The 24,764-nt window shown below is 40.1% G+C and overlaps 2 protein-coding genes across 3 annotated transcripts in view; both read left to right on the forward strand.

The window, feature by feature from the left end:
• The window catches only part of TMTC4 (transmembrane O-mannosyltransferase targeting cadherins 4), a 57,686-nt gene extending 37,592 nt beyond the window's left edge, over positions 1–20,094 (forward strand). Inside the window, exons 10-18 of the mRNA XM_065638976.1 lie at positions 126–297; positions 379–510; positions 8,343–8,422; positions 8,594–8,701; positions 8,824–8,965; positions 9,613–9,727; positions 10,211–10,323; positions 16,919–16,988; positions 17,506–20,094. Of these exons, the coding sequence (XP_065495048.1) occupies positions 126–297; positions 379–510; positions 8,343–8,422; positions 8,594–8,701; positions 8,824–8,965; positions 9,613–9,727; positions 10,211–10,323; positions 16,919–16,988; positions 17,506–17,657 (1,084 nt within the window). The 3' untranslated portion in view covers positions 17,658–20,094. The remainder of the gene's footprint in view (positions 1–125; positions 298–378; positions 511–8,342; positions 8,423–8,593; positions 8,702–8,823; positions 8,966–9,612; positions 9,728–10,210; positions 10,324–16,918; positions 16,989–17,505) is intronic.
• A 3,288-nt stretch (positions 20,095–23,382) lies between these two features.
• Positions 23,383–24,764, forward strand: part of GGACT (gamma-glutamylamine cyclotransferase) — a 29,456-nt gene continuing 28,074 nt past the window's right edge. The window contains exon 1 of one of the 2 annotated variants that reach the window (XM_065637617.1): positions 23,383–23,425. Coding sequence is in view for 1 of the 2 variants with exons in the window: in XM_065637608.1 (XP_065493680.1) it covers positions 24,051–24,060 (10 nt within the window). In the remaining variant the exon portion in view is untranslated. Of the gene's footprint in view, positions 23,426–23,701; positions 24,061–24,764 lie in introns of those variants that run through there. The other variant, XM_065637608.1, reaches the window with a different exon arrangement.

Consider the following 24,764-nt stretch of genomic DNA (forward strand, 5'->3'; position numbering starts at 1 on the left):
GCTGCTTTTGAATGCCCTGTTCCATATGCACACCCTTCTAAAATGTTTAAGGTTTATATGTTAAGTGGGAAATGTACTTTGGTTAAGATTTGTGGTTAATTTGTGAATCTGTTTCTTGTTTGCAGAATTCTTACACTGGGACTTGGATTTCTTATTATCCCTTTTCTTCCTGCAAGTAATCTATTCTTCCGAGTAGGATTTGTTATTGCAGAGAGGGTCATCTACCTCCCCAGTATTGGATACTGTATTCTGTTAACATATGGATTTAGTCTCTTGAGTAAGCAAGCCAAGAAAAAGGTACCATCAAAACAATCAGTAAAGCTGATGAAGTGCTTGAATTGAATTGTTTGTTTCTTAACTTGTCTCTCTTCCTTTAAGAAAATTCTTGCTGTGGCAGTACTTGGAATCTTGTTGATAAATGTTATGCGCTGTGCACTCCGCAGCAGTCAGTGGAGGTCAGAAGAACAGCTTTTTAGGAGTGCACTGTCTGTGTGCCCTCTGAATGCAAAAGTAAGTCACTTGTGCACTTTGAATGTCTTTTTTAAGTGTTTTGAAATTCGGGATAGAGGTGTTAAGCATAGTTAATATATTGTGGTACAGTGTTATTCACAGTCTTGCTTGGTGCAAGAATATGACATTGACATGTCAGACACCTAAATTATGGTGGTAGCATAGTCAAAATACCAGACAGTGCAAATCACAGTATTGCAATTCAGAACTTAGGGGTGGGAGTGGGGAAGGAGGGAGAAGGTAGAATACACTTCAGGAAAGGCATCCAGTCAGATTGGATGTACTGCTAATAAAGTCTACTAAAACAATTGTGCATATAAGTTGTACAAAAAAATTTCCAAAAGAAATTAAGTTGTAGTACTGTATTCACCTGAATAATGCCTATGTGTTTAGAATCCGTTTGTGTACCTTCCAGTGGTATATATAGCAAACACAGCTGAGGGACAAAGCAGCGTATCATCAGTGTAAACGTTGGGTGCCAGGGTAAAATAGCTTCTGCTCTTCTACAGTGACTTAATGGGTTAGAGTCTTCACACATGGGCACAGAGGAAAACTGCAACATTCCCTGCAAGGCTTACTGAGGGAACAAGTAAGAGAGTGGCACTGGATAGGATGTGTCACTGAGCTGCACACCAGTGTCTGGCATAGCAGACTGAATCTAGCCTGCCAGTAGAGGTGACCTCCACAGCAATCCTTTGATAGCTGAGATTGTTATCTGTTGGAGCACACCAGAGAACTCTGGATGTTGCCTGAATTTTAGCAGAGACTCTCTTTGAAGAGCCTAGGAATAGAAACATGCAGCTTGTCAATAAAAATACATTGAGGTTTTAAAAGATTAGTTTTCTGAAATCTAGAGTGGAATCTAGACAATACATATCAAGACACAGAGTTTAAAAAGGAACCTGTGGATGCTCAACTTTTTGTAAAGAGAATGATAAACTTAGCATCTCCTGGAATACAAATATGCAGCAGTGAGCTGTAAAAAACATTTGCGGCCGTTATTTACAACATGGTGGTGTCTTTCAGTAATCTTAGATTTCTATACATGGAAAAAGAGCTGTTGTATTTTATTGTGTGGCAGTGGTAGGCAACCATCTTCTTTTTAATGATGACCTCAGTATATCCTGTCTTCTGGATGACAAGCCCGTACTACAAACGGAGCAAGTGCAATCTGTTTCTTTGTGTGTAACTCCATCCATCTGCCGTGCTAAGAGTGCTTTAGACAGATCCACACTCTTTGCCTGTGTTCCAAGCTCCTTGGACTCAAGCCATGTCTGGCTGGGAAGCTGTGTAGCTGCGTTTGCACAGCGCTGTGCTTGAGCCGATAAGCTGTGTGCAAGCTACTGAACTAATGCAGCTGGTCCAAAGCCAATGGGTGCACAAGGAAAATGAGCTTGTGTTTGTCAACACTGGGTCATGTAGACATGCCTGAGCTGTATTGCTGCTAGTGACAGCTTGTGCAAATGGAAAGCGTGGCGATGTGAACAGGGAGGGTTTTGTGTGGGCTCACATTCTAATTTTGCTGAAGGAGTAACTCTGAAATCACAGTAGTAGGGAACTTTTCTAGGCAACAGCATTAGAGAGCCCATGTGTGTGAGCCAATCTATTTTTTTCCTCTATGAACTCAGCTATATTTAGCCAATTTTTACAGAGGTAAAAATTGGAACTAGTTTCTGTTCTGATCTTTTGTTGTTGTCTTGAAATTGCAGACTTCCTTTAAAAATTATTCCACAGGACTTTCTTTTAGTGGCCCATTTATTTCAGTAGGAGGCTAATGCAGACCAAAAGACGCAACATGGATAACAGCTTTTTCTTGTTGTTCTGGGAACATCTTTAATATGTGTAACGTGGTCATGCTTTTCTTCCCTTATGTAGTAGGGTCATGGAATTTCCAGGTGTCTCCCAACTAGCAACAAAAGCTGCAGCTCCTACTTCCTGTTTTGCGGTACAGCTCTTTTCAATTCCAAATCGTCTGTATGTGAGCAGTGTAAACTTATTTAATTCTAAGTAACAAGTAGTTACAGCAGTGCCGTATCTGATTCCAAGACTCATCTTCCTTAAACATCTCTTTAGATAGAGGTGTGGAAACTGCATTAAATCAGATTGTCTGGCATAGGGAGTGAATCTACCCCTTTGAGTGATGGATGCATCTGGTTCAAGAGGATGATATTTAGGATCAACTTTGATAAATGTTGCCCAGTGATTTTAAAATTTATTGGAAATAATCAGGTACCATAAGGAAGTTACAAAGATTTTGACTTTAAAAAAAAGTTCACAATACAGATTTTAAAATGTTTTAAATATTTTTAAATAATATTTAAAATATAGATGTTTTATATATTATATGGACTTTATTTTTTTAAGAGAGAGAAAGAAGCGTGTTACAGATCTTGATTAAATGTGTCCAGGAGTATGTCAGACATTTGAACTTCCATAGTCCTACACCTAAGTTTGTTTCAAAGGTTGTTAGACTGAAACAATATACATTTTGAATACATTTGACAGTATTTTTCTTAGCTGAACAGAAGGTGCCTGTATATTGATTCCATTTCCTCTTACCGACTTTTTTCATACCACATAGATTGATTTAATTCCTGGAGCTCAGTGGTGATACACACTAGTGTGTTAGAACCAGGCCTGTGTTGTTTCTGCTAAAGAAAATTCTGTGAACAGTTATAGACACAGTTTTCTCCTGATATGTGGATCATATATTACAGGTAGTTTATAAATCTGGAATATGTCAGTGCTACTGGCTTAAAGACTCACTGGATCCTATGTGGCATCTTTTCATTTAATGTCATTATGTTGAAAGTTTATCCTGGAGTGCTTTGCTGAAGTAGTGGAATATCTAATTACAGGCCATCATAAAAGCATAACTACTGTTTCACTGTGTCAGACTACTGGCTTGGGTTTATCTCCTTAGCTTTAGACGTCTACATCTGAGTGAGTCAGCCAGGCTCCCATTATGATTGGGGAAGAGAAGCTGTCTATTTTAGCACATAGTTCCATCGTCACCTTGGACTAAATGACTGACGTAGGACAGAAGAGCCATAACCTAGATCTGTGCGTTTCTCTCCACCGATGACAAAAGAAGTCCTGACAACTAGGGCAGCTGAGGATACATAAGGTCATTGTGAAAATTTGCCCTAGACATTGCTGTATTTGCCCTCTCCTTCTGAGGTCTGTACACATTGTTTCTTTTAATTTCAAAGATTATTCCCAAAAATGCTCATCTGACTGCCTTTTTTGCCATGTGATAAGTTACTGTTGGAAGTGCGTAGTTACTTTTTCTCAGCTTTTAGCAAAGATACAGCAGTTTTTAAGAATACAGAGATGGTCTTTATTTCTGGATTACTTCTATCCACTACTATCTAAATAAAATTTGCAAGTGCATTGTTAAATGCATGGGAAATAGCCACCGTTTTTCTTATCCTAGATTTAAAATAACTGAATTTAAATGATTGTAAAGTGTTAACTTTCTGTTTGTAATCTCTGCATTCTCCTTGATACTGGCTTTTCTTTAAAGGATAGAAATTAATAAACATAATTTTTAAAAAGCCATTTCTGCAGTAATAAGCGAAGAAGTTATGATACTCCCAACAGAATGTGTTACTAACCAGTTTGCCTTGACATACTAGGAGTCGTGACTTTTTACTCGATACTTTATGCAAATTGTAATTATTATGGATATAAGTTTGTCAAAGACAAGCTATGCTAATGCTGAAAATTTACAACAGAGTTTGTGAGATTACTTTCTATACTCTCTTAAAAGGTCTTGTAAAACCTCATTGTGACAGAACAAGTTTTATTGCTGTTTAAGGATTTAGGAAGCTGAGCTTGAGAGTGCTTCCTTTAGATACTGAGAATTTTTTTCTATGCTATATATTAAAAGGGGATTATCTTCAGCAGAATTTACCTTGAGTGCTGTGGGCTATGTTTATAGGGGCTATCTGTGGTGTTTTGCCACATAGATACAATTTTAGATGTCGATTTTTTTGTATACAAGCACAGTCATGCAGAAGAACCTTTGGACCACATTAGCTGCACAAATAAAATGTGAAGATCAAAAATGCTTTGTATTATTATTTAGAAAATAGAACTTCACCAGTAGAGGAAGGAGAAGAGTGTTTGATGAAAGAAGCCAGCATTAAACAGAAGCATTTGCATGTTTTTGTAGAAATTTTGACATCTGTGCTTTGCTTCCATCTTTCTCAGCAAACGTTCATGCTGAAAAGGTGGCAGCTAGGAAGAGAGAATAAAATAGTTGATAATAGTAGAGCTCCAACTGAGGGGGTGTATCTCCTAGAAGATGATACTACATTTCAATTTCTTCCTACGCTGCTCTGAGGAAAAAAAAAAAAATCAGTTTGGTAATTTTGTTTTTGTACAGGAAAATATGATTTTTTTTTTCTCCCTTCCTCATTTAAATGTGTGAGCACATTTAAACAAATAAGAGTTCAAGCACTACATGTATCTAGCATAGAATGATACAGTGCTTTTTCTTCTTTATACTGGCTTCTTGGGCTGACTGAGATACTGACCAGACAAACACTCAGAGCCAAATCTTTGGTACCATGGTTGTGTTAACTTTAAACAACACATGCCTGTTGAGATAACTAAGTTCTACCCAAGGGTATTTTTACCTAATTGCCCTGGTTTTGGAGAATACTTTGTTGGTATGCATTTCTGAGAAATGCTCCTTTTCGAGCTATTACTGTAAAGTAATTACTTGTTTAAGATTGATAAAGGAGCATGTGGGCATAATGTAATATGTCATGTCCAGTTCATATCTATCCTTAATCATTTAATAACGAAATTCTATGTCTGCTCTTAAATGTTTAATCAGGAAAGGAAAATCCTCCCTCCCAGGCTGACATGCACGGTATCCGGTCAAAGGCAGAAGAACCATGTCCCGAGAGATGAAATTTAAAACATCACACTGGCCCTTCATTTTTAAAGGCCAGATTCTTCCCACCTATTGGACAGCAAGCATTTGTCCCCATGTTCTGCAGGTGGGGGTCATGGGAGAAGTCAGGAAGAGTTACAGCCTGGTGTTTTGCAGGGGACAGGGAGTTATTGCAGACCCGCTTTGGGGGAGCAGAGCATCTTGGCATCTGTGTCACAGCCAGTGAAGTGAGACACATGGGCGTATGGCAGAAGTCACCTGCACCTCTCAGGTGACTCTATGTACCTGGAAACCCTTTGCTGACTTCGATCTTACGAGCAGGATGTTGTGTATTATAATCCATTCTAGAGCTGGTTTTGTCATCGCATATTTCTGGTAGGCTGAGGGCTTCTTTTGGTACGTTTATTTTACTTTTTCTTCTCTGCCTTTCTTCTCTGTCACCACCATATTAAGAGGAGCTAAGGCTACAATTTCACTTTAAGAGAAATTACAAACCCAAGGTACAAGAACGAACTCTTCATTTTCAGAAGTACTATATAGAAACTTTGTTTCCTTTCATACAGAAGCTATATCTGAGGACAGGGGAATACACCATCAAAAATGCCAGTAGTTTATCTAAATAGTTTTGCTATAAGCTTTAATAGACTACAGTACATCTTTTTCATTCACTTGACAAAATGTACATGTACACCTAATATTTAATTTGATGTTTTGACCTGAGAGAATTGATATCTTTCAGGTTTCTGCAGTCTGCACAATTGTGTTTACATGAGAAAAATATTCTTTCTGCTGCAGCTTTTGAGACAGAAATGGATATGAATAAGTTACATGTTTTAAAAGACTGAGTGGTTGGTGCATACCAAATTTTTTCTCATATGCTCTGTCCCCAGTCTTTAATATTTTCTTTTTTCAGTAAAGCTTATGACTTGTTGGACTTGAAGATTCTGAATGTCTCTTCCAGCTGAAATGGTGCTATAATTGCATTACTTTTGTAAAACATAAAAAAAAAGGTAAACTTTTGTAAAGCTTCTTAAAGAAAGAAATTTGTTAGGTTAATTGTAATCTTGTTTGCTGGTACTGAAATGTGAAGTTAGGTGTTTTAAGGCCTAATATACACTATTGAGTGAAATCTTTCCCTTATTTCTTCTGTTCTGCCACAAGTTGTCTTTCATCTGGAAGCCCAGCAAAGTTTAATAACCTAATTTGCTCTGAATAAATTTTGATTCCATAAACTTCAGCATATATAATCACAGCAATGCAGTTTGGTAAGAATGTTATCAGAGTGTGCTGAAAAATTTCTGGAAAATCTATACAAATAGAATTCAGTCTTAGAAACATCCTTCAGGGTTGTATCATTTTACTTCAATAACTCCTGGGAAAACAATTCTATTCTGTCTTTTTTTTACACCGTCAGCTGATATTTATGAATGGCTATGTCTTGATATAAATGTACCATTCCGTTGCTTCTTTGACATGGGCCTTTTCATATTTTTATGAATGTACAATGGAAGTGCCTGGATTTTTTTTCGTGGAAGCTGCACTAGAACTGCTTTTATGGGATGCTGAATTTGTGCTATTTTATATCTTACAGCCTGAGGAGCTGCTTCTGTGTATGCTTAGTAAGCTTTATAGCATCTTTGCTCTCTGTAAAACCAGTGAAACCACTTTTTCACTCATTCTAGAAAGCAAGAAAAATGTTCTTAACTTTCTTCAGTGGTGGGATGTTACTGCATAGTCACAATCATACAGAGGTGAAGTCAACAATTAAATACCCTAACAATTAGGTTCAAATATAATTGTGTGTGCTGGATCAATACATCCCAGGTATTGTGCCAAATGCAATTAGGATTTTTTCCTTTGGACACATGAGATTAAATCCTTTTTTGAATGTAGAAAGTAAATTAGAGTTATCAAAATGCATTACAAACCTATCTTTTTGTACTTCCATCTGAAGTAATTTCTGCATAATGTTCTTGAAAATATGTAAATTAGATTTTCAAAGTATGGAAGAACTTAGAATATGTGTTTGTTTTAGATGAAGTTTATACAATTTTATTTCAAATAATAAGGTAATTTAAATAATGAGTTCTGATCTAGTTGCCGAGAAGTCTATTTTCAGGAGCCAGTACTCGCAGTACTTTTCTGTTATTTCTGAACTTGACTCTTCCCTTTGACCAGATAATGTAGTCTTCTGAGATTTGCCTTAAAGTAGGATTTGAGATGTCTTCCAATGCAGGTTTGTCCTGAAATATATCTATTCCTGTCTAGTCCTTGCCATAAGTTCAGATGATGATGCTTCTTCCCTGTAGCTATATTTCAAGCTCTAGATTCTTCCTTCATTCTCCACTTTTTAACAGGCAAGGTCTCCAACGTATTGCTATACACATTATTTTTATTTCAGACATGCTTTTTGATGCATTTTTATCCCAATACAATAGTTGCGTGTTTGTTTTTGAAATACAGAGCTTATTTTTTCTGTTAATGTTAAGTTCCATCTAGTTTATGCTATATTAAAAGCAAAGTTTAATCAACACATTGCTGTAGTGTTTCTTCGGCTGTGGTAGGTTTGATTTCAGTCAGATTTTCTCTTACTTTCTGACAAATAAATGAAATGAAGAGCAGAAGGTCTCCAAATAGAGCATCTTGTGGAAAGTGTGGTGACCTTATTTGTAAAATCAGGAAGTGAATAGTCTTTTCAAAATAGCTGAAACAGGTAAGCTGATATATTAATTTATTCCTCAGATTTTTGTCTTGCTGTCTTCATTGTATGTATTATCCAGTCTTAAGTATCCACCTACAACAAAAACCAGCTGTGAATGATGCAAGTGCTGACTGTATCTATTTGGAGTAAGAATTTTTAGCAAGTTGGCTCCACGAAATATCTGACTGTATAGCATCTGACAGAATGTTCATCTCTTGTTTTCAGGTGCATTACAATGTTGGCAAAAACCTGGCTGACAAAGGAAATCAAAGTGCTGCAATCAAATACTACAGAGAAGCTGTAAGGTATTAAGAATTTTACTGCTTTAATGAGCTATCCTAAAATTGCTTTCATGTTTAACATGAAGAAAATGCTTAGGTATTCATTTTCATGATCTGCAGCATTGCAGAGCTAGCAGTTTGCATTCAGTAATATGCCCCATACATAATAATAATCTCTTAAATTTTAAATTTTAGGTTGAATCCTAAATACGTACATGCGATGAACAACCTTGGAAATATTCTGAAAGAAAGAAATGAGCTCCAAGAAGCAGAGGAGTTACTATCCTTAGCTGTACAAATACAGTATGTTTAGAACAATGCTAAGCAGTGTTTTGCATCAACCGAGCAGAAATGATATAATAGGATCTTGTGTTCTGAATGTTCAATTGTCCTCTCTCTTTTTTTTTTTCCCCTGATTTGCCCAGACCTGATTTTGCTGCTGCGTGGATGAATCTAGGAATAGTACAGAACAGTTTGAGAAGGTTTGAAGAGGCAGAGCAAAGCTACTGGACAGCAATTAAACACAGGAAAAAATATCCAGATTGTTACTACAATTTAGGGCGGTTGGTAAGTGCTTTTGAATAAATGATATCTAAGACAGGAATCTGTGTGTGTGTGTATAATTCTGCTGTACTCTTAAATGCTGACAGTTATTCCAGTTTGCTTGATTCGTAGTTCATATTTTCAGTAGCTTTTCCTATTGCTTCCCCAATATACTTCCTTCTCTACAACCTTTGGTAGTCCTACTTTTTCATATAAAGAAGTATAAACAAAAATATTGTCAGTGGGCTTTTGTTCAAAATATATTATTAATAATTTCCAAAAATTAGGCTGTTTTGCAGTCATTAGTGTATTGTTAGGTAGAAGAACTGTGCCGAAAAAAATCCCTTTAGATTCTTGGAAATACTTATATTAAATGCTTACTTATTCTCTTGTGTAGATTTCTCAGTTGTTTGCTGGTTTTCTTCTCTATCCTATTCGCACATGCATATTTGAAAACAAGCCTGGCTTCCAGAAAAGCAGAGTAAAATGAGTATATAGCACTCTTATCTTCTATGCTACCATAGTATTCTTTTTACATCTTTTATTTTTGTTTATAAAAACAAGTTCTAGTAGAATGGTACGAGACATTAAGAACTCTTTTGTGTCTATAGTGCGCGATAGGAAAGTAAAGCAAATCAGAGTGAAATTACGGTGTTTTTCTTTCTTTTTAGTATGCAGATTTGAATCGCCATATAGATGCCTTGAATGCATGGAGGAATGCTACAGTTCTGAAACCTGAGCATAGTTTGGCTTGGAACAATATGATTATATTGCTTGATAACACAGGTATAAGCCTATTCGAACGTTTTAATGAATAATTCAGTGTCTAGCAAAACTTAAAGCTTTATCTGTATTTATCTAAAAGGAGTTCTGCCTCTTCTCTGGTTACCCAAACACTCTCTGTAAATATAAGTATACTTTCTGACTCAGTGGTTTTAAAGCATCACTTGAAGTCCAGCCCATAAATTGAATTTCTGATCCTTATTTTAAATGCCATCATTGTGCAAGCATGTTTGTATTATAGACCAAACTTAAGAACTTTTGAATCTGTGCTTTATTGTTCTTCTGAAGATGTTATCTCTTGAAAACAAAATGGAGATTTTCTATTGTCTCATTCTGCAGGATTTTACATTTGCGTGTGATACCTGGTTTTCTTTAAAAATGAGTGTAATCAGCTATTTGTAAAATATGTGTGCTTGTAGCATGAAAAGTCACTAATGAGACTGTATTAAAAGATGCTTTCTCTTTTTCCGCTCCATGGGCTCCCAGGCAATCTAGCTCAAGCAGAAGCAGTTGGAAGAGAGGCCCTGGAATTAATACCTAATGATCATTCCCTTATGTTTTCATTGGCAAATGTACTGGGGAAATCACAAAAATATAAGGTAGGTAACTAGAGCTTTCTGAGTGTTTGGCGTTTTATTTGGTTTTGTTCTTGTTTAAACTCTGTGTAAGTTTTTTGTAGAAACTGTTTGAGGAGGTCATTGTGGACTATGACTTAGATAATCAGATCTCAGTGCCTGATTCTGCCACAGTATTGTTGTGTGATTCTGGCCATTGTTCATCTCACCTTAATTTAGATGCCTGGGTTATGAATTTTGCTGCCCTAAACTATGTCAGTGGTCAGTGGAGAGAAATGGGCTCTTAAGCACACTAGAGGGCAGTTAGAGTCTTGTATTGACTCGCTGCCGGTAGAGAGAAGAGAGCCTGGTCTGCTTTAGAGGCCTTAGTTAGGAACTAAAATTACATGTGATAATGCTAGTCCTTGTGCTTTTGGGATGTAAAGGAAGCAAGGTTTACCATTACCTGACATGAATTCTAGCCTCTGTCTCAGACACTATCTAAAATAGAGATACACAGATTTTATAATCCCAGACTGAAGATGGGATACCAGGATAATCCCAGAATATTATGAGAAAAAGTCCATACATGGAGCAATGTATTGAACCTTCTCTTGGATGCAGTAGACCAGCCTGTGAATGGTACCTCAGCATTAGCTGCCTCTGTTTCCAAGTAGTAAATGCCACGGAACTGATGAGAATGAGTTATTTTCCAAAATAAATTGTATGAGCTGACAGAGAATAAATCATACACAGCTAATATATTTAGTTGTTCTAATTGACTCCATAGTCACTGAGGTATGTATGTGATAGGGACAAATTAATAATCAAGGAAGTTTTTGGTATTTCTCAGAAAAACATCAATTACTGAACTATGGCTTTTGGAGGTTTTATGGCTTTTTAGTAGTGATATTATTGTGCAGCAATGATAACATCAGCTGCACTGAAAGAACAAAGAAAGTAAGAAGATCTTATGATGGGAAGCTTCTCAGAATAGATAGATTTTTCTGCCAGTTACTGTGTCCACTTAAATTTCTAGAGTCCTGTTCAGCTGTGGAGTCATGACCTGTCCAGGTGTAAAGTCAGGGCCTGTTACAACCCAGCACTTGCTTTTGTTTGTGTTAGTGATGCTGTCAGACACCATTTCTGTTTCCCTAGGCTGGCTGGGGTTTTTCTGTATACTGTCTTTCTTTTCTCTCTCCACCTGAGACTGTTAGAAAAATATATATTTTACCTTACTTTAACAAAGTTCCTGGAAGATACAAATTAACATCCAGAATGTATAAGGGATGAGATTATGGAGGAGGTAATTGCTAGGATATTTTGATGAGTCATGACTGAGAAACAATAGAGAATTGTATAGTTATTCATCTAGAAGAGTATACCGCATGACAGGATAAAGAGCAATTATAACGAAATAAGTAGAAAGTTGAAAACAAGCTAGAAAACTTCCAGGTGTAGGAGAAATAAGCCTTTCTTGGTGGATTTTAAAAATAAAAAAGGAGGGTAGGGATTTTGGTTGCTAGCTCTGCAAGGTCATTATGCTGCAGAGGAGTGTGTTGCAGACAAAGTAGAAGTGATAGTAGGGGAAAATGAAGCTTTCAGGTCAGCATCCTGGATGAAGCAAAAGGAGCAGTGAAATCCAGGGAAGAAAGCAGGGAGCCAGTGTGTGTTTTAATAATTCAATATGGAGTAGTAGGTTTGCGTAGAGCAAAAAACTCAACTAGTGACTTGGATGGGTTATAACAGGGAAATTAAGGGAATTGGAAAGTGGACTCACTTAGAAAAGGTTATGATCTCAGCAGCTGTATTTTGCATCACAGGAAAGAGGAGATACAGGGTTTTTTAAGTGGGAGAATGCTAAATGACAATAAACAGCATTGAAAACTCTTTCTTGTCTACCCCCTCACCACGTAAAAACAGAGAAGTGGATGGCTCTTTAAGGGAGAGGAGGAAAGGAGGTGGGGATGGAGTCTCTCAAGGTGAGGGAGGCAATTTTCAGAGGGCTGCCTGGCTGTGTCTGATGTGTTATATAACCTCAGGCATTTCATTTATTAGGTTACTTGTTACGTGTCTGTATAAAAGTTGTTACTGTATTGGCTCTGTGCCGTAAAGTAAGGTTTGTTCTGGGTTTTTTTTGTTATCTCTTACTATAAAAGACATTGAGTCAAAAAGGTTTTACTATGTTATGAGAGATTTCCTTCCAATAAGCACACAATATTCTCCTTCAGTTTCAAATGCACTTCGATTTTCAGCAGAAGATGGTTTTCCTAAGTGACCAAAAAACCACCAACCCTTTTATGATTTCTGTTTGTATCTACTCATGAATGATTTATTGTTCCAGAAACAAAAGCACATAAAGGATAAGCTGGTTTGGTGGTTTTGTTTTGTTTTTTAATTAACATCTGTTACACCAAGTTAGAGTTCTCCTTTAAATGCTTGTTCCTGTCACAATGGATGAAGAACCAAGCTATCTTTAGTTCTTTGAAAATATATGTGCTGTATTTTTGTTATGTATACATCTATGCTTTTTCTGTTAAAAGTACAATAAATTGAAACCATTCAACATTTTTTGTATTTGATATAAAGCCAAACTACAATTTTGTGCTGTGGCCTTGGCAGCAGATGGAATGTACTGTGCTTACTCAAAGCCTTTGCTTATATGCAGTATGCAAGTTTCTTGGCAACACTTAAAGATTTGGCAAGATACAGGAATTTGAAATATCACCAATGTATTGGAATGTATATTTACTCCATATATCTACAGTAATATGAATATGATGCACCTTAAATAGCCTTTAATCAGCCAGTATGCTTCTATTAGATGCTGAGCAAAGCAATGGTGATAAAAATGTTTTCAGCATGTAGTTCAAGATGTATGGTAATGACAGCCAACTCTTAGAATCTACTTCATTAGATTTTCTGGGAACACATTGCGTATGTTGCCTCATCGTGCTTCAGCAGTGAAAGGATGAGTCTATATATTAGGTGCTTCTCCTTTGTCTGGCAACTTTTAAGAATGACTGAATTGGACAACACATCTTTCACTTTGATTGTTGTTAGCCTGCCCAGTGAAGAAAGCAGAGATTTACTTATTAGACCAAAATACTAAAATTTACAGTGGAAAAAAATAGAACTTTGTGGGACTTCTGATTACTACATGCTTTCACATGCAAATCCACTTGATTTTTAGGCTTGGATGATTGTATGAAAAGACGAGGTTATCTTGCAACACCACTAGACTTGCCAAATGTTTGAGTCTCAGTATGTTTCTCAGCTTACTGAGTTAAAATCATAGAATAATTTTGACTTGAAAGGATGTCCAGAGGTCATCCAAGTCCAACCCCTGGCCCAAACCAGGGCCATCTCCAGTTGAATCTTGAACAACTTTATGGATGGAGATTGTAAAACCCCTCTGGACAGCATCTTCCAGTGCTTGACCACCCTTATGGTTTAAAGAAAAAAAAAGTTTCCTTTTATCTAATTGGAATTTCCCAGCTTGCATCCATTGTGTCCCATCCCATCTCAGAGACTTGTAAGATGAGTTTGTCTCCATCTTCTCCATATCATCTGATGAGGTAGTTCTAGATAGCAATAATGTCTCACCTTTGTCTTCTCTTCTGAAGGCTAAAGAGATCCGGTTCTTTCAGCTGCTCCTTGTATGTCTTGTGCTCTAGCCCCTAAACATCTTGGTGGCTCTCTGCTGGACTCACTAAATTATGTCCAGGTTTCTCTTGTAATGGAGAGCCTCATCCTGAACACATACTCCAGATGTGGTCTCGCAAGTGCTAATTGAGGAGAAGGATTACTTCCCTGGATGTGCTGACTGTACTTTTACGTAATACAGGCCAGGATGTGGTTGGTCATCTTTTCTGTGAGGGTACACTGATGGCTTTTATTCCATTTGCTGTCTAGCAGACCCACCAGATCTGTTTCTGCAGCGCTGTTTCTTAGACAGTTCCTTCCCAACCTATATTTTTGCATGGGGTTATCCCATCCCAGATGCAGAACTTTGTATTTACTCTTTTTGAACTTCATGAGATTCCTGCTGTCCAATCCTGTTCAGCATCTTCATTAATGATCTGGGTGATGGGGCAGAGTGCACCCTCAGCAAGTTGGCAGATGACACAAAACTGGGAGAAGTGGCTTATATGCCAGAGTCACGCTGCCATCCAGAGGGACCTAAACAGGCTGAAGAAATGGGATGACAGGAACCTCACACAGTTCGACAAGGGGCAGTGCAAAGCCTAACACCTGGAGAGGAATAACCCCAGGCACCAGTACATGCTGAGAGCCACCCATCTGGAAAGCAGCTTGGTGGAAAAGCACCTGGGGGTCCTGGTGGACACCAGATTGATGGAACATGAGCCAACAGTGTGCCTTTGAGGCAAAGAAGGCTGATAATATCCTGGGCTGTGTTAGGAGTGTTGCCAGCAGGTTGAAGGAGGTGGTCCTTTCTCTCTACTGGTGAGGCTACACCTGCAGTCCTGTGTCCATTTCCCAGTAAGCCATGGACATACTAGAGAAAGTCCAATGAAGGGCCATGAGGATGATGAAGGGACTGGAGTATCTTTCCTATGGGGAGAGGTTGAGTCTGGAGAAATCTCAGAGGGAGGATCTCAGTGTATATAAATACCTGAAGGGAGGGTGCAAAGAGGATGGAACCAGGCTCTTTTCAGTGGTGCTGAGTGACAGGACAAGAAGCAATGAGCCCAGGCCAAAACAAGGGAATTTTCCCTATGAACATCAGGAAATGCTTTTTTACTGTGACCAAACACTGGCACAGGTTGCCCAGAGAGGTTGTAGAGTCTCCATCCTTGGAGATGCTGCTTGGACATGGTCCTGGGCAGCTGGCCCTGCTTGAGCAGGGAGGCTGGACCAGATGACCTCCAGAGGTCTATTCCAACCTCAACCATTCTGTGATTCCTGCTGGTCCTGTGATTCTCTGTCCTGTCCAGGTCCCTCTGAATAGCAGCTATCCCTTCCAGTGTATTGACCATTCCCTCCTCTTTGGTGCTATCTGTAAATTTTTTTAAAGTGCATTCAGTCCCGTCATCCAAAACATTAAAGAAGATACTAAACAGTATGGCGTTCAAAGAGACCAGTGCATCCAGGAACACTAATAGTCCGGGTGTGAGAATGCTGGAGCTGCTGGTTATACCAGGGAAAAGCAATGCTAAAACATGCACTATGGAGTCATACACTCCCTAATTTTCCAGACATCTGGTTCTTCTTTCACTCCTATCCAAGTATTCCTTCTCCTGAAACAGGATGTCCTGCAAAAGGTTTTGTCGAGAACCCTAGGGTTTGCAATTTCCTTGACTTGAGAAGATGAAGGCACTTTCTGCATCAGTCTCTCTTGGCTTAAGAGTGGCAGCCTCAGCTGTGCTCAGCAATTCTTTGAAAGTAGCACGTACTTTGGGTTTGAATTTGGACATACTGGGAAGCTCTTAAGTCACTCAAAGTTGAGTGATTCAGTCTTGACATCAGAAATTTCTTGTCCCCCGAGGGACCCTCACAGAGACCTATTTAATGCTTCACATGAGAAGATGGTGGAACCAAAAATCTGGCTGACAGGTTTTCAGTAGAGCCTGTGTTGTGTTTTGTGGATATAAGTAAGAAAAGCTTAGCACAAAGGAAAGGCCTTTTCCCCAGGTTATTGTTCTCACATACCTCAGACCGCAAGTATGTGCATTCAGATGGAAGCCTACCACGCTGAGGTAATTTTATCTTCAGGTCATTTGCATTGAAACTTGAATGGGCAACTGTCTAAAACACAGCACAGCATAGAAATCGATGTAAAATTTGCTCTCTAAAATATCTACGCTTGCATGCAAGCAAGTAAATATACTCCATTTGGATTGGGGGAGTGTATCTTTTTAACCTTCTGTAGGAAATATGCTCTGGAACAAAAGTATCTATATTAGCCACTAGTTTGAGAAAATTAAAATGTTTGAATTAAATAATAAATTTAGTGGTAAATTGTTCTCTGAATATTTGGTGACAGAGCTCAGCCTTCCTAAGTACTTAGATATCAACAGTCCTAAGAGTACACACAAGTGGGAATATGGAAAAGAAAACTCATGAAGAATATTTCGGTTGCCTTGATTTTTTTTTTTTTTTTTTTTTAAGTAGCAGGCACTCAGCTGCTCTTCATTGAGAACCATGTTGAAACATTTGTTTGAAAGGGGTTTACTGGAATGCTCCATGTTAAATGCTAAAAACTATGTGAAAAGGAAGGGTGTCGAAAAGCAGCAGTTTGCTCAGATACTGAATTATATTATCCTTAATCCTTGAATAAGTAGGGAAAACTTCAGTAGGTAATGCTTGAAAATATTATAACTATGCCAAAAAACCAAAACAAACTGCTTTGCAAATTTCCAGTGCTTAATAGCTCTCTGCTAAAATAACAGCAGCCTGTGAAAGCATGGCACATTTTTGTAGCATTATTACTGGGTTTTGGAGGCTGTAGCCACCTGAGCTAAAGGATCACCCAGGCTTAGAATATGTGTACAGTGGTATCATGTAGATATGGCATAGTTTGGGAGGGGTTTTAATTAGAGTTGTGGGCAAATTTTGCATTATTTTATGTATGACAAGAGCAGACTGTCCTGTTGACTTGTTCTTCTAAATTATTCAGGAATCTGAAGCTTTGTTCCTCAAGGCAATTAAGGCCAATCCAAATGCTGCCAGTTATCATGGTAATTTGGGTAAGAGCTTTTCTAACTCTTATCAGCTGTATTGTTTGTTTGCTTCATATTCATTGTGTTTAAAAAGAAAAAGCAATCTTTTGAACCTTCTTCCTGCTGGGCAGATTTCTATTTTACTTCCTAGAAAAACTGCCAGCCAGAAGAACAGGGCACTAAACCAGAAAAGCTGTCACACGATATGACAGATCAAGAGGGCTGCACAGCCCAGCCCAGAGGTAGTTGCACTTCAGTGTCTGCAAATCGGTTCATTTATGCTACACTTGTAACCCAAAATGAGCTCACCAGATAAGAGCTGCCATTTATGGCTGCATTGCAATTCATTCCTTCATCATTCTCATGCCAGTTCTGCTCCCAGTCTTTGCTCCTGTATTTGGCAACAGAACAAGCAGCTACTGTGCCAGCGGCCAGCGAGAGACCCTCACTGGAAACAAATGCTTTAATGTTGTTTTCCAAGTGATTGGCAAGATTGCATGTTATTGAACAATATTGTTAATGAAATTCCTCATTGATGTTCCAGCTGTGCTTTATCATCGCTGGGGGAATCTTGACTTGGCAAAGAAGCACTATGAAGTCTCTCTGAAGCTTGATCCTATGGCACCTGGGACCAAGGAAAACTACAACCTCTTAAGAAGAAAACTGGAGCAATTGCAAAAGAAAGGCGGTGCCTAATGTTTCTTTTCAGGCTGTCCGTGCATGCTGTTTGTGATTAATGTTACATGAGTACTTTTGACCATGTAAAGGATTCAGTCATTATTTCTCAAAATAATACCACCACCAGCAATGCACACTTGAATGTCCAATTACACCCTCCTACAGATCTCAACGTTTCGGCTGCAGTTTGGGGGATCATTTTACTTTTATTCTTGAACTGCTTTTCAAGTCCCTTAGAATGTTTTTATAGGTATATGAAAGCAATGCAGATGGAATTTCACAGCTTTCCCTTGTAATTTGATATCTTCATCTGACTTTTTAGTAGCAGGATAAATATCAGAAGGAAGTTTTATTTCTGAAAGTGATTCTTAAAAAGTGCAATTTCCTGTTTAAATCCTGATCTTTTCAAGTATGAAGAATATCTGTCCACTTCAGTTTTATTACTGCCTTCTACTGCCAGTCCTGCAGAGCCAGTGGAAAAATGGATTCTCTCCAGCATGTCAGTCTACTCTTGTAATTTGAGTTATGCCCTTCTTCTTGTTTCTGGCTCCACCCTTTGAAGTGTTGGATTTGTACAGGAGTAAATGAGGACAAGGATTTGACCGTAAGTGTTTATCAGCCAGTGTACTGCTGAGGCAGGGCACCTGACCTTGCCTGTTGATGTATTAACTGGAAGGAACTTGGTTCAACTTTGTCTCCCTTGGCTCATGCGTGTACTGAAGCGGCAGTTAAATAAGCATAGCTGTTAATGCATAAACTGAGCACATGGATGTGGGATGATACAGAGATGGTACACATTGATACAATGTCACTTTTCAAAATGCGTGATGCTTTAGTACAGGTTTAAACTCTGGCTGTCCAGAGGTGTTTGTCTTGCGCTAATATTTACATTCCTGCTTTAGGAAGAAGTCACATGTCTATTTATTTGTTGTGTTGTTTGTTTTTTAAGGTTGGAAGATTGCTAGTGGATGTGAAACTAAGGATCTTTATCTCTCTTTTCATATTCCTTTATCCTTTCCCTCTGATCCCCCTTCTAGGAAAAAAACGATCAATGCGGTATTTGCAGCTTTCCAGATTTGTCCAATGATTATTGTACAGAGATTGTGCAATGTTCTCCGTATACAGCTCAATGATGTGTGGAGCCCTTTCAAAATATAGAGGGAATGCCTGCTCTAGGACAGGATGTCGTGTGACCTTGCCATCCGACCATCATGTAACCATTCTAGATCTGTACTATGTTTTGAATCTAGGCTACTTTTACATTATAAATTTACCTGGAAATGACAGGTGTTCTTGGAGGTTGTTTCAAGAACCAAGTTTATCTACAGAGGACATTGCGCTACTGCAGAGCTACCAAAGCATCCTCTTGACAAAACTAGTTTGGGTACTACAAGTAGTGCAGCTACTTTAATGTAATATTCTTGTTTGACTAACTATAAATCTAGCCAGCAAGGCTGTAGCAATGTGGTGCTGTCCACAAATTTGGCTTTGAACGAATTAATATGCCTACGTTACACAGTATATTGCCCTGATGATTTTAGTTGAGGTACCAGAGGCATGTATTTGTGCTAGTGCAGTGCTCCTCTCCTGCTAATGTAGCCTGTTTCTCAGCAGGGTTAATTTGTTCATATAGGGTACTAAGTTGATGCAATTGTTTTCCATTTCTTCTGGTTTCTCAATAAAATTTTCAGAAACTAGTTTCTCAACATGTTCGCAGGATATAAACATGCTCTTTGATAAGCATCTGTACAGATCCAGCTGAATGCTGCACCAGTATAGCTAGTCGGCTTCTGGTAGCTGGCGTGGTTTAGTCAGTACCAACTTTTTATCTGAAACATGCTAAAGTAGATACACTCTTCAGTACAACCAAGCAGACATTTAAGGCTTTCCGTACATAGCCGGTTATTTATCAGATACAGAGAACGCTTAGCTACTTCAGTCATGAGGTATTAAACAGCTGGGATCTGGCTGGATGAGCTAGCTTATAGCAGAAGATAAATGTGTTTGGTATAATCAGGTCTTTTCTGTATATTTGGAGTATGACATACTGAGTTTAAATTATTATTCTCATCATGAAGTTCAAATGTGTAGTTTTCCCTCTTGCCTGCCGTATTAGTTTTACAGAAATCCTCTAGATCAATATTATGTATGGGGTGTGAATCCTCTCTAGGTTGTTATGAACCAAAGCTGTTGTAGGAATTCCTCTGTGGAAGTCAGTTTGTCCTTCTATTGGAACAGACGTGCCAACAAATTGGATGTTTTGTTGGTATTTGAAAATGGTCTTTACTCTTCAATACAGACAACATGATTTCTTCTTGATTAATTTTCTGGCTACCTGTATATATTTTTGTGAGCGTTTATTTGTTTTTATATCATTTTCAGTGCTATAGAAATTCAATGTGATTACTCGTATGATGCTAATAAGACGGTATACTTGTGTCTGAGCGTAATGTTGAGGCAGAACTGGGTTCAAAAGAAACAACAAACAAGACTGCTTTTTAAATAAAAAATTCCTTAAGACTTTCAAGAATGCTAAATATTTTTTTTTATTTTCAGAAATATTTTGAAAGTGCAAATAATACAGTGAGTTTTATTAAAACAGTTACGATGTTAACCTTTTGCTTGTTTTTTTTCGTACCTCATAACTGACTCCTGGAATAGTGCAGAGAAAGGTGAAGAAAAAGCAGTTTTGTACATAGCTGCTGTTAGAAACATTGCCTGTCTTTCCAGCGCGCTGGGTTTTTCCCCATGTTACCTTTGCACCATTGCTAATTACAGAAGATGAAAGTTTCCTTCTTATCAGCCTGGCCTGCTTGGTTCTGTAGTGAAATTAAGAAACTTGGATACTGGTTTTTTCCCCCCAAAGATTGCTTGTTCAAATACAGGTCCGAGGAGAGAAATACAGAATGATTCAATGCACAGAATGGAGTCAGAAAATTATTCACAATGACTGCTATAGATGATGGTCTCTTTTCACCAAAAACTTCCGAGGGAGTTCCCCGATTGTATGTTTCTCTCATGTTTAGACCAATGCCATGTACCTGAAGTTTCCTGTTATTTAATTTCATACTTAGGATTTTAACTTTAGAGATGTGGGTTGTGTGTGTGTGTTTATGAACACTGAGAAATAAAAGTCTTCAATACTTTTGAATGGTATGTTAAAAATATTGGGCCTATTCACTGGGAACTTGTTTCCTTCATACTTGAGATACCTGCATCTGAGATATTCATCCTAGTTTCTCTGTGTAGTTACTGGGGAAAAAAATAAAACAACAGGTAATCTGAAACATGATTCATCTCCTAAAGGTGTCTTTAGTATGTGAGGCATCATGTACTTGAAGCAGGTATTCCTCTTCACTAACTTCAAAGGGTAACTAAGGTTATAGTTACCTCATATATGAGGAAAATCTCACTGCTGCTTGTTGTTGAAGTAATCTGGTCCCATATGCCTCTGGCATTCTCACACACTATCTGCACCAAGAATATTAAAAGACTGGCATTGAAGGAAATTGGCAGGTACTTGCCTTGAGAGTCAGAGGGTTACAGTAGCTGGATGAGGGAAAGGGATGAGACAAATTAAGAGAGCTTTCTGCAGATAATTAAATTATATGGCTGATAAAGCATCTGAATGTCAAGTCTCTGCCTACAGCAACAGAACATTCAGGTCCAGTTCAATCCATTCTTAGCTTGTCTATGATCACAATAATGGTAAAAACTTATTATTTAATTGACTTTCTGTGTCCTTCACTTGGCTTCAAAAGCAATCTAAAGCAACAGTAAATTGGCAAAGGTGAGATTTTTTTTCTTAAATCGAAGTTGCTATTTCACACTGTACCTGTCAGAATGTTAAATGTGAGGACATAGCCCATTTCTATATGGTGTGAGCTTTTTAGTTTAAATATCTTCATATTTATTTTCTGGTTCTTGCTTGCGTTCCGCATTTCATGTGCACATAGCTACATGTACATACCTACCATTACATGGAGATCCCGTGTGATTTCTTGTGTTGGCCCTTCCACAGCTCTTGATATGCCTCTACCAAGTGGATGTTCACAAGGGCATGTTTCAGTTGAAAAGACTACATTTTGCTAGAAACCGAAATGAGATCACGTTTTAATTTCTGTGATGTAAACACCAAGGGAGCCAAACTCCTATCATGTACCACAGGTACCACTAAAAATGGCCACTTGCGACCGTGCTGGACTCCAGGATAAGGTGAAGTGGTTGTACATAGGTGTCATGTTATACACACAGCAACCTGGATCCTGCCCTTTAAGGAAAAAGAACCATGTGGCCACTCCGAAGAAGAGGATGCGCGTAGCCGCATGGATTGTTGAGCACTTTGTATTGGAAAGCTGTGCTGTGGTGTCGTGGCACGGGTGTTCCATGTGTGTCAGTGATGATACATGACAAGTGGTTCACAGCTTTTTAAAATAAGTATTTTTGTTAGAGGAAAAACCCCTACAGATACTGAAATTAGTAGCTTGTGATGCTGGGTTGACCTGGTTTTTAATGTCCTGTTAATCATGTAGATTGCCAGCGGTACATTCTAATTTATTTTCAGTTGAGCAAGAGGTAAATACATTTGTAACAGAGCTATGTCATAAGTCTGCATTTTGCTATCTTTTTGCATAGATTTTAATGGCAATTAATGGCATTTATTTTCTAGTAAGTTTCTGATCGAGGGTTCTTCTATAAGCTGGCAAGAAAATCTAATGTGCATGGTAGACTGGTACCGTGAAGACATTCCTCCCCTTCGTGTAAAAAAAAAAATAAAAAAATTTAAAAAATACTTGAGGAAGGTGATGGAATACCTAACTAATTAATTCAATTTCTAAAACTAAACTGTAGAAAGAAAAGCGGTAGATACGGGCTTGGACTCTGAGCAATCTTACCCTGCTTTAGAGCTGGAATAGAATTGTTGAATACTAGTTGTGTAAGAAAGGGAATAGTCTGTAGTGGATGCAGCCTGACTCTCAACTCGCTCCCTAGTCAAGCAGGAGTGTCTGAAACCCACACGTTACTTGCTGCAACACCCAGGCTACAGAACGGTGCTCAGGCGCTCCAGATAAACACTGAATCGTTCGGGGTCGAATGGAGCACAAGAGTACCTTACTCTTACTCCTCCTGCCCCTCTACTCATTTTCTTACAGTGATTTTAGCGTGCGGATTCTTAACGCGCTTTGCTGAAGAGCAGCCTGGTCCCTCAGCTGAAAGGGAGGCAAACACAAAGCCACTTGGCACGCTGCAAGTGTTAGAACTTTTGCTTCGGCGGGCTCAAAATCCATCTGTCCACAGCCAAAATCCCTTCTATAGCGTAGCTAATATCGTTTATAAAATACTGAGGGTTGTTAAAAGTCCTCCAAAAGCCAGATTTGCTGCCCGAGGTTACGGCCCCGGAGCTCCCGCTGCGGATTCTCTGGTTGTTGCCGGTTTTTTGCGAGCGCAGGGCGCTGCACCCCGGGTTATTGCTACCGCGGCTGGCACGGGCTGCCCCGCTCTGCCCGGCTCCTCGCCTCCCCGCAAAGGACACCCCGTCCCTCTCGCAGCCGGGGCGGCTCGGGCGAACGACCCCAGCTCACCCCGGCCTGTCCCCCGCAGCCCGCGGACGCTCCGCGCTGTCCCCATGTGCCCTGGCCCGCGGGGGTGGGCAGGGGAGGCCCCGGGGCGGGGAAGCCCCGCCGCTCCGCCCCGCCGCCTACTCCCCAGAGAGGCGCCCCGGGACGGGCAGAAGGCGGCGGCAGCCGGTGGAGGCGAACGCGCGGAGGCGGCGGCAGCGCTGGCGAGTGAGTGCCGGGGGGGATGGCGGGCGCTAGGACCCGCGCCGGCGGCGCAGAGCGGGGCGGGGCGCTTCGCCCTCGCCGCCACGTGGCGCGGCGGCCCCGCGCGGTTCGAGCGGCCGGTGCGCCTCTGCGCGCGCCCCGCCCCCCCCGCTCCCGGTGACGCCGCCGCGGGGCCTCCTCGCGGCCAATGAGCCGCTGGCGGAGCGGCCGGCGCTCGCGGCGGGGGGCGGGGCTCCGCGGCAGCCGTTGGGCGCAGCCGTTCCCCTCGCGCGCCGGGGCCGCTGCCTCCATCGCGGGGTCCGCCCGGACCTCTCCGGGTAGGGCGGCCACGGAGAAGAGCTCTGCCGGCTCTCCGGTGGAGGCGGGCTTGGGGGCGTAGCCCTGCTGCCGGCTCCCTGCCGGTCGGCGGTGGCCGTGGGGTGGAGCTGCGAGCGACTAGGCGCCTTCCGCCCCCGGCCGCTGGGCTGAGGGCTCCTGCCCCGCGCTGCCTTTCCCCGTACCGGGCCTGTAAGGTGACGCGCAGCGGCGTGCCTCAGCCTGCCGGGGACAGCTGGGCTGCTGGCGGCCTGGTGCTCCAGTCGTACAAGCCAGTTCGCGGGGATCCGTGACTGAACTTGGAACGGCGCTGATGGCCCAAGGTAGTGCAGCTCGCGTTCAGGTACACAGGTGCTTAGAGCTTCCTCCAAAGTGGTCATTATGATCCAGACACTCGTTTTAGTAGCGTACCTTGTGAGGATTAGTGATGCTGATTTGAAGAATATCTAAACTAGAGGGAGAGCAGAAAAAAATACAGGGTGCTTCAAAAAGATGGAGCCAGTTTCAAAGCAGTGTGTTTCACGATGGCAAAGTTTTACAGTTACACAAAAACTTACGAACGGTTTAATGAGTTACCAGGTTTTAGCAACCTTTTTATACATGCTCTATGTTCCCTCCACCTGCTGTACAGACAACGTCTAGACGATAGTTGAAATTATCCCAAATGCCTCTCAAATTGTCTTCTTCAACTGAGGTCACTGCTGCCGTCATTGTCTTTTTGAGGTCATCCAGATTAGTCGCTAATGGTGGCACCAAAACACAATTTTTGATGTATCCCCACAAGAAAAAGCCGCAGGGTGTAATGTCTGGGGATCTTGGGAGCCAATATTTCAAATTGGATCCATCTTTTTGAAACACCCTGTAGTTCAGGTATCATAGATGCAGAGAAGCTATGAGAGTTGGTACCTGTATCTTTACAAGGTAACACTTCAGAGCATTTATCTTCTTGTCTGCATTACTTGGACCAGACTGGGTTTTTTTAATCTTCTTTTTTATCCTCCTAAGGACTTTGTTTCACCATATTTTC

This window comes from Caloenas nicobarica, chromosome 1, assembly GCF_036013445.1.
Source record: "Caloenas nicobarica isolate bCalNic1 chromosome 1, bCalNic1.hap1, whole genome shotgun sequence".
Classification (NCBI taxonomy): Eukaryota; Metazoa; Chordata; class Aves; order Columbiformes; family Columbidae; genus Caloenas; species Caloenas nicobarica.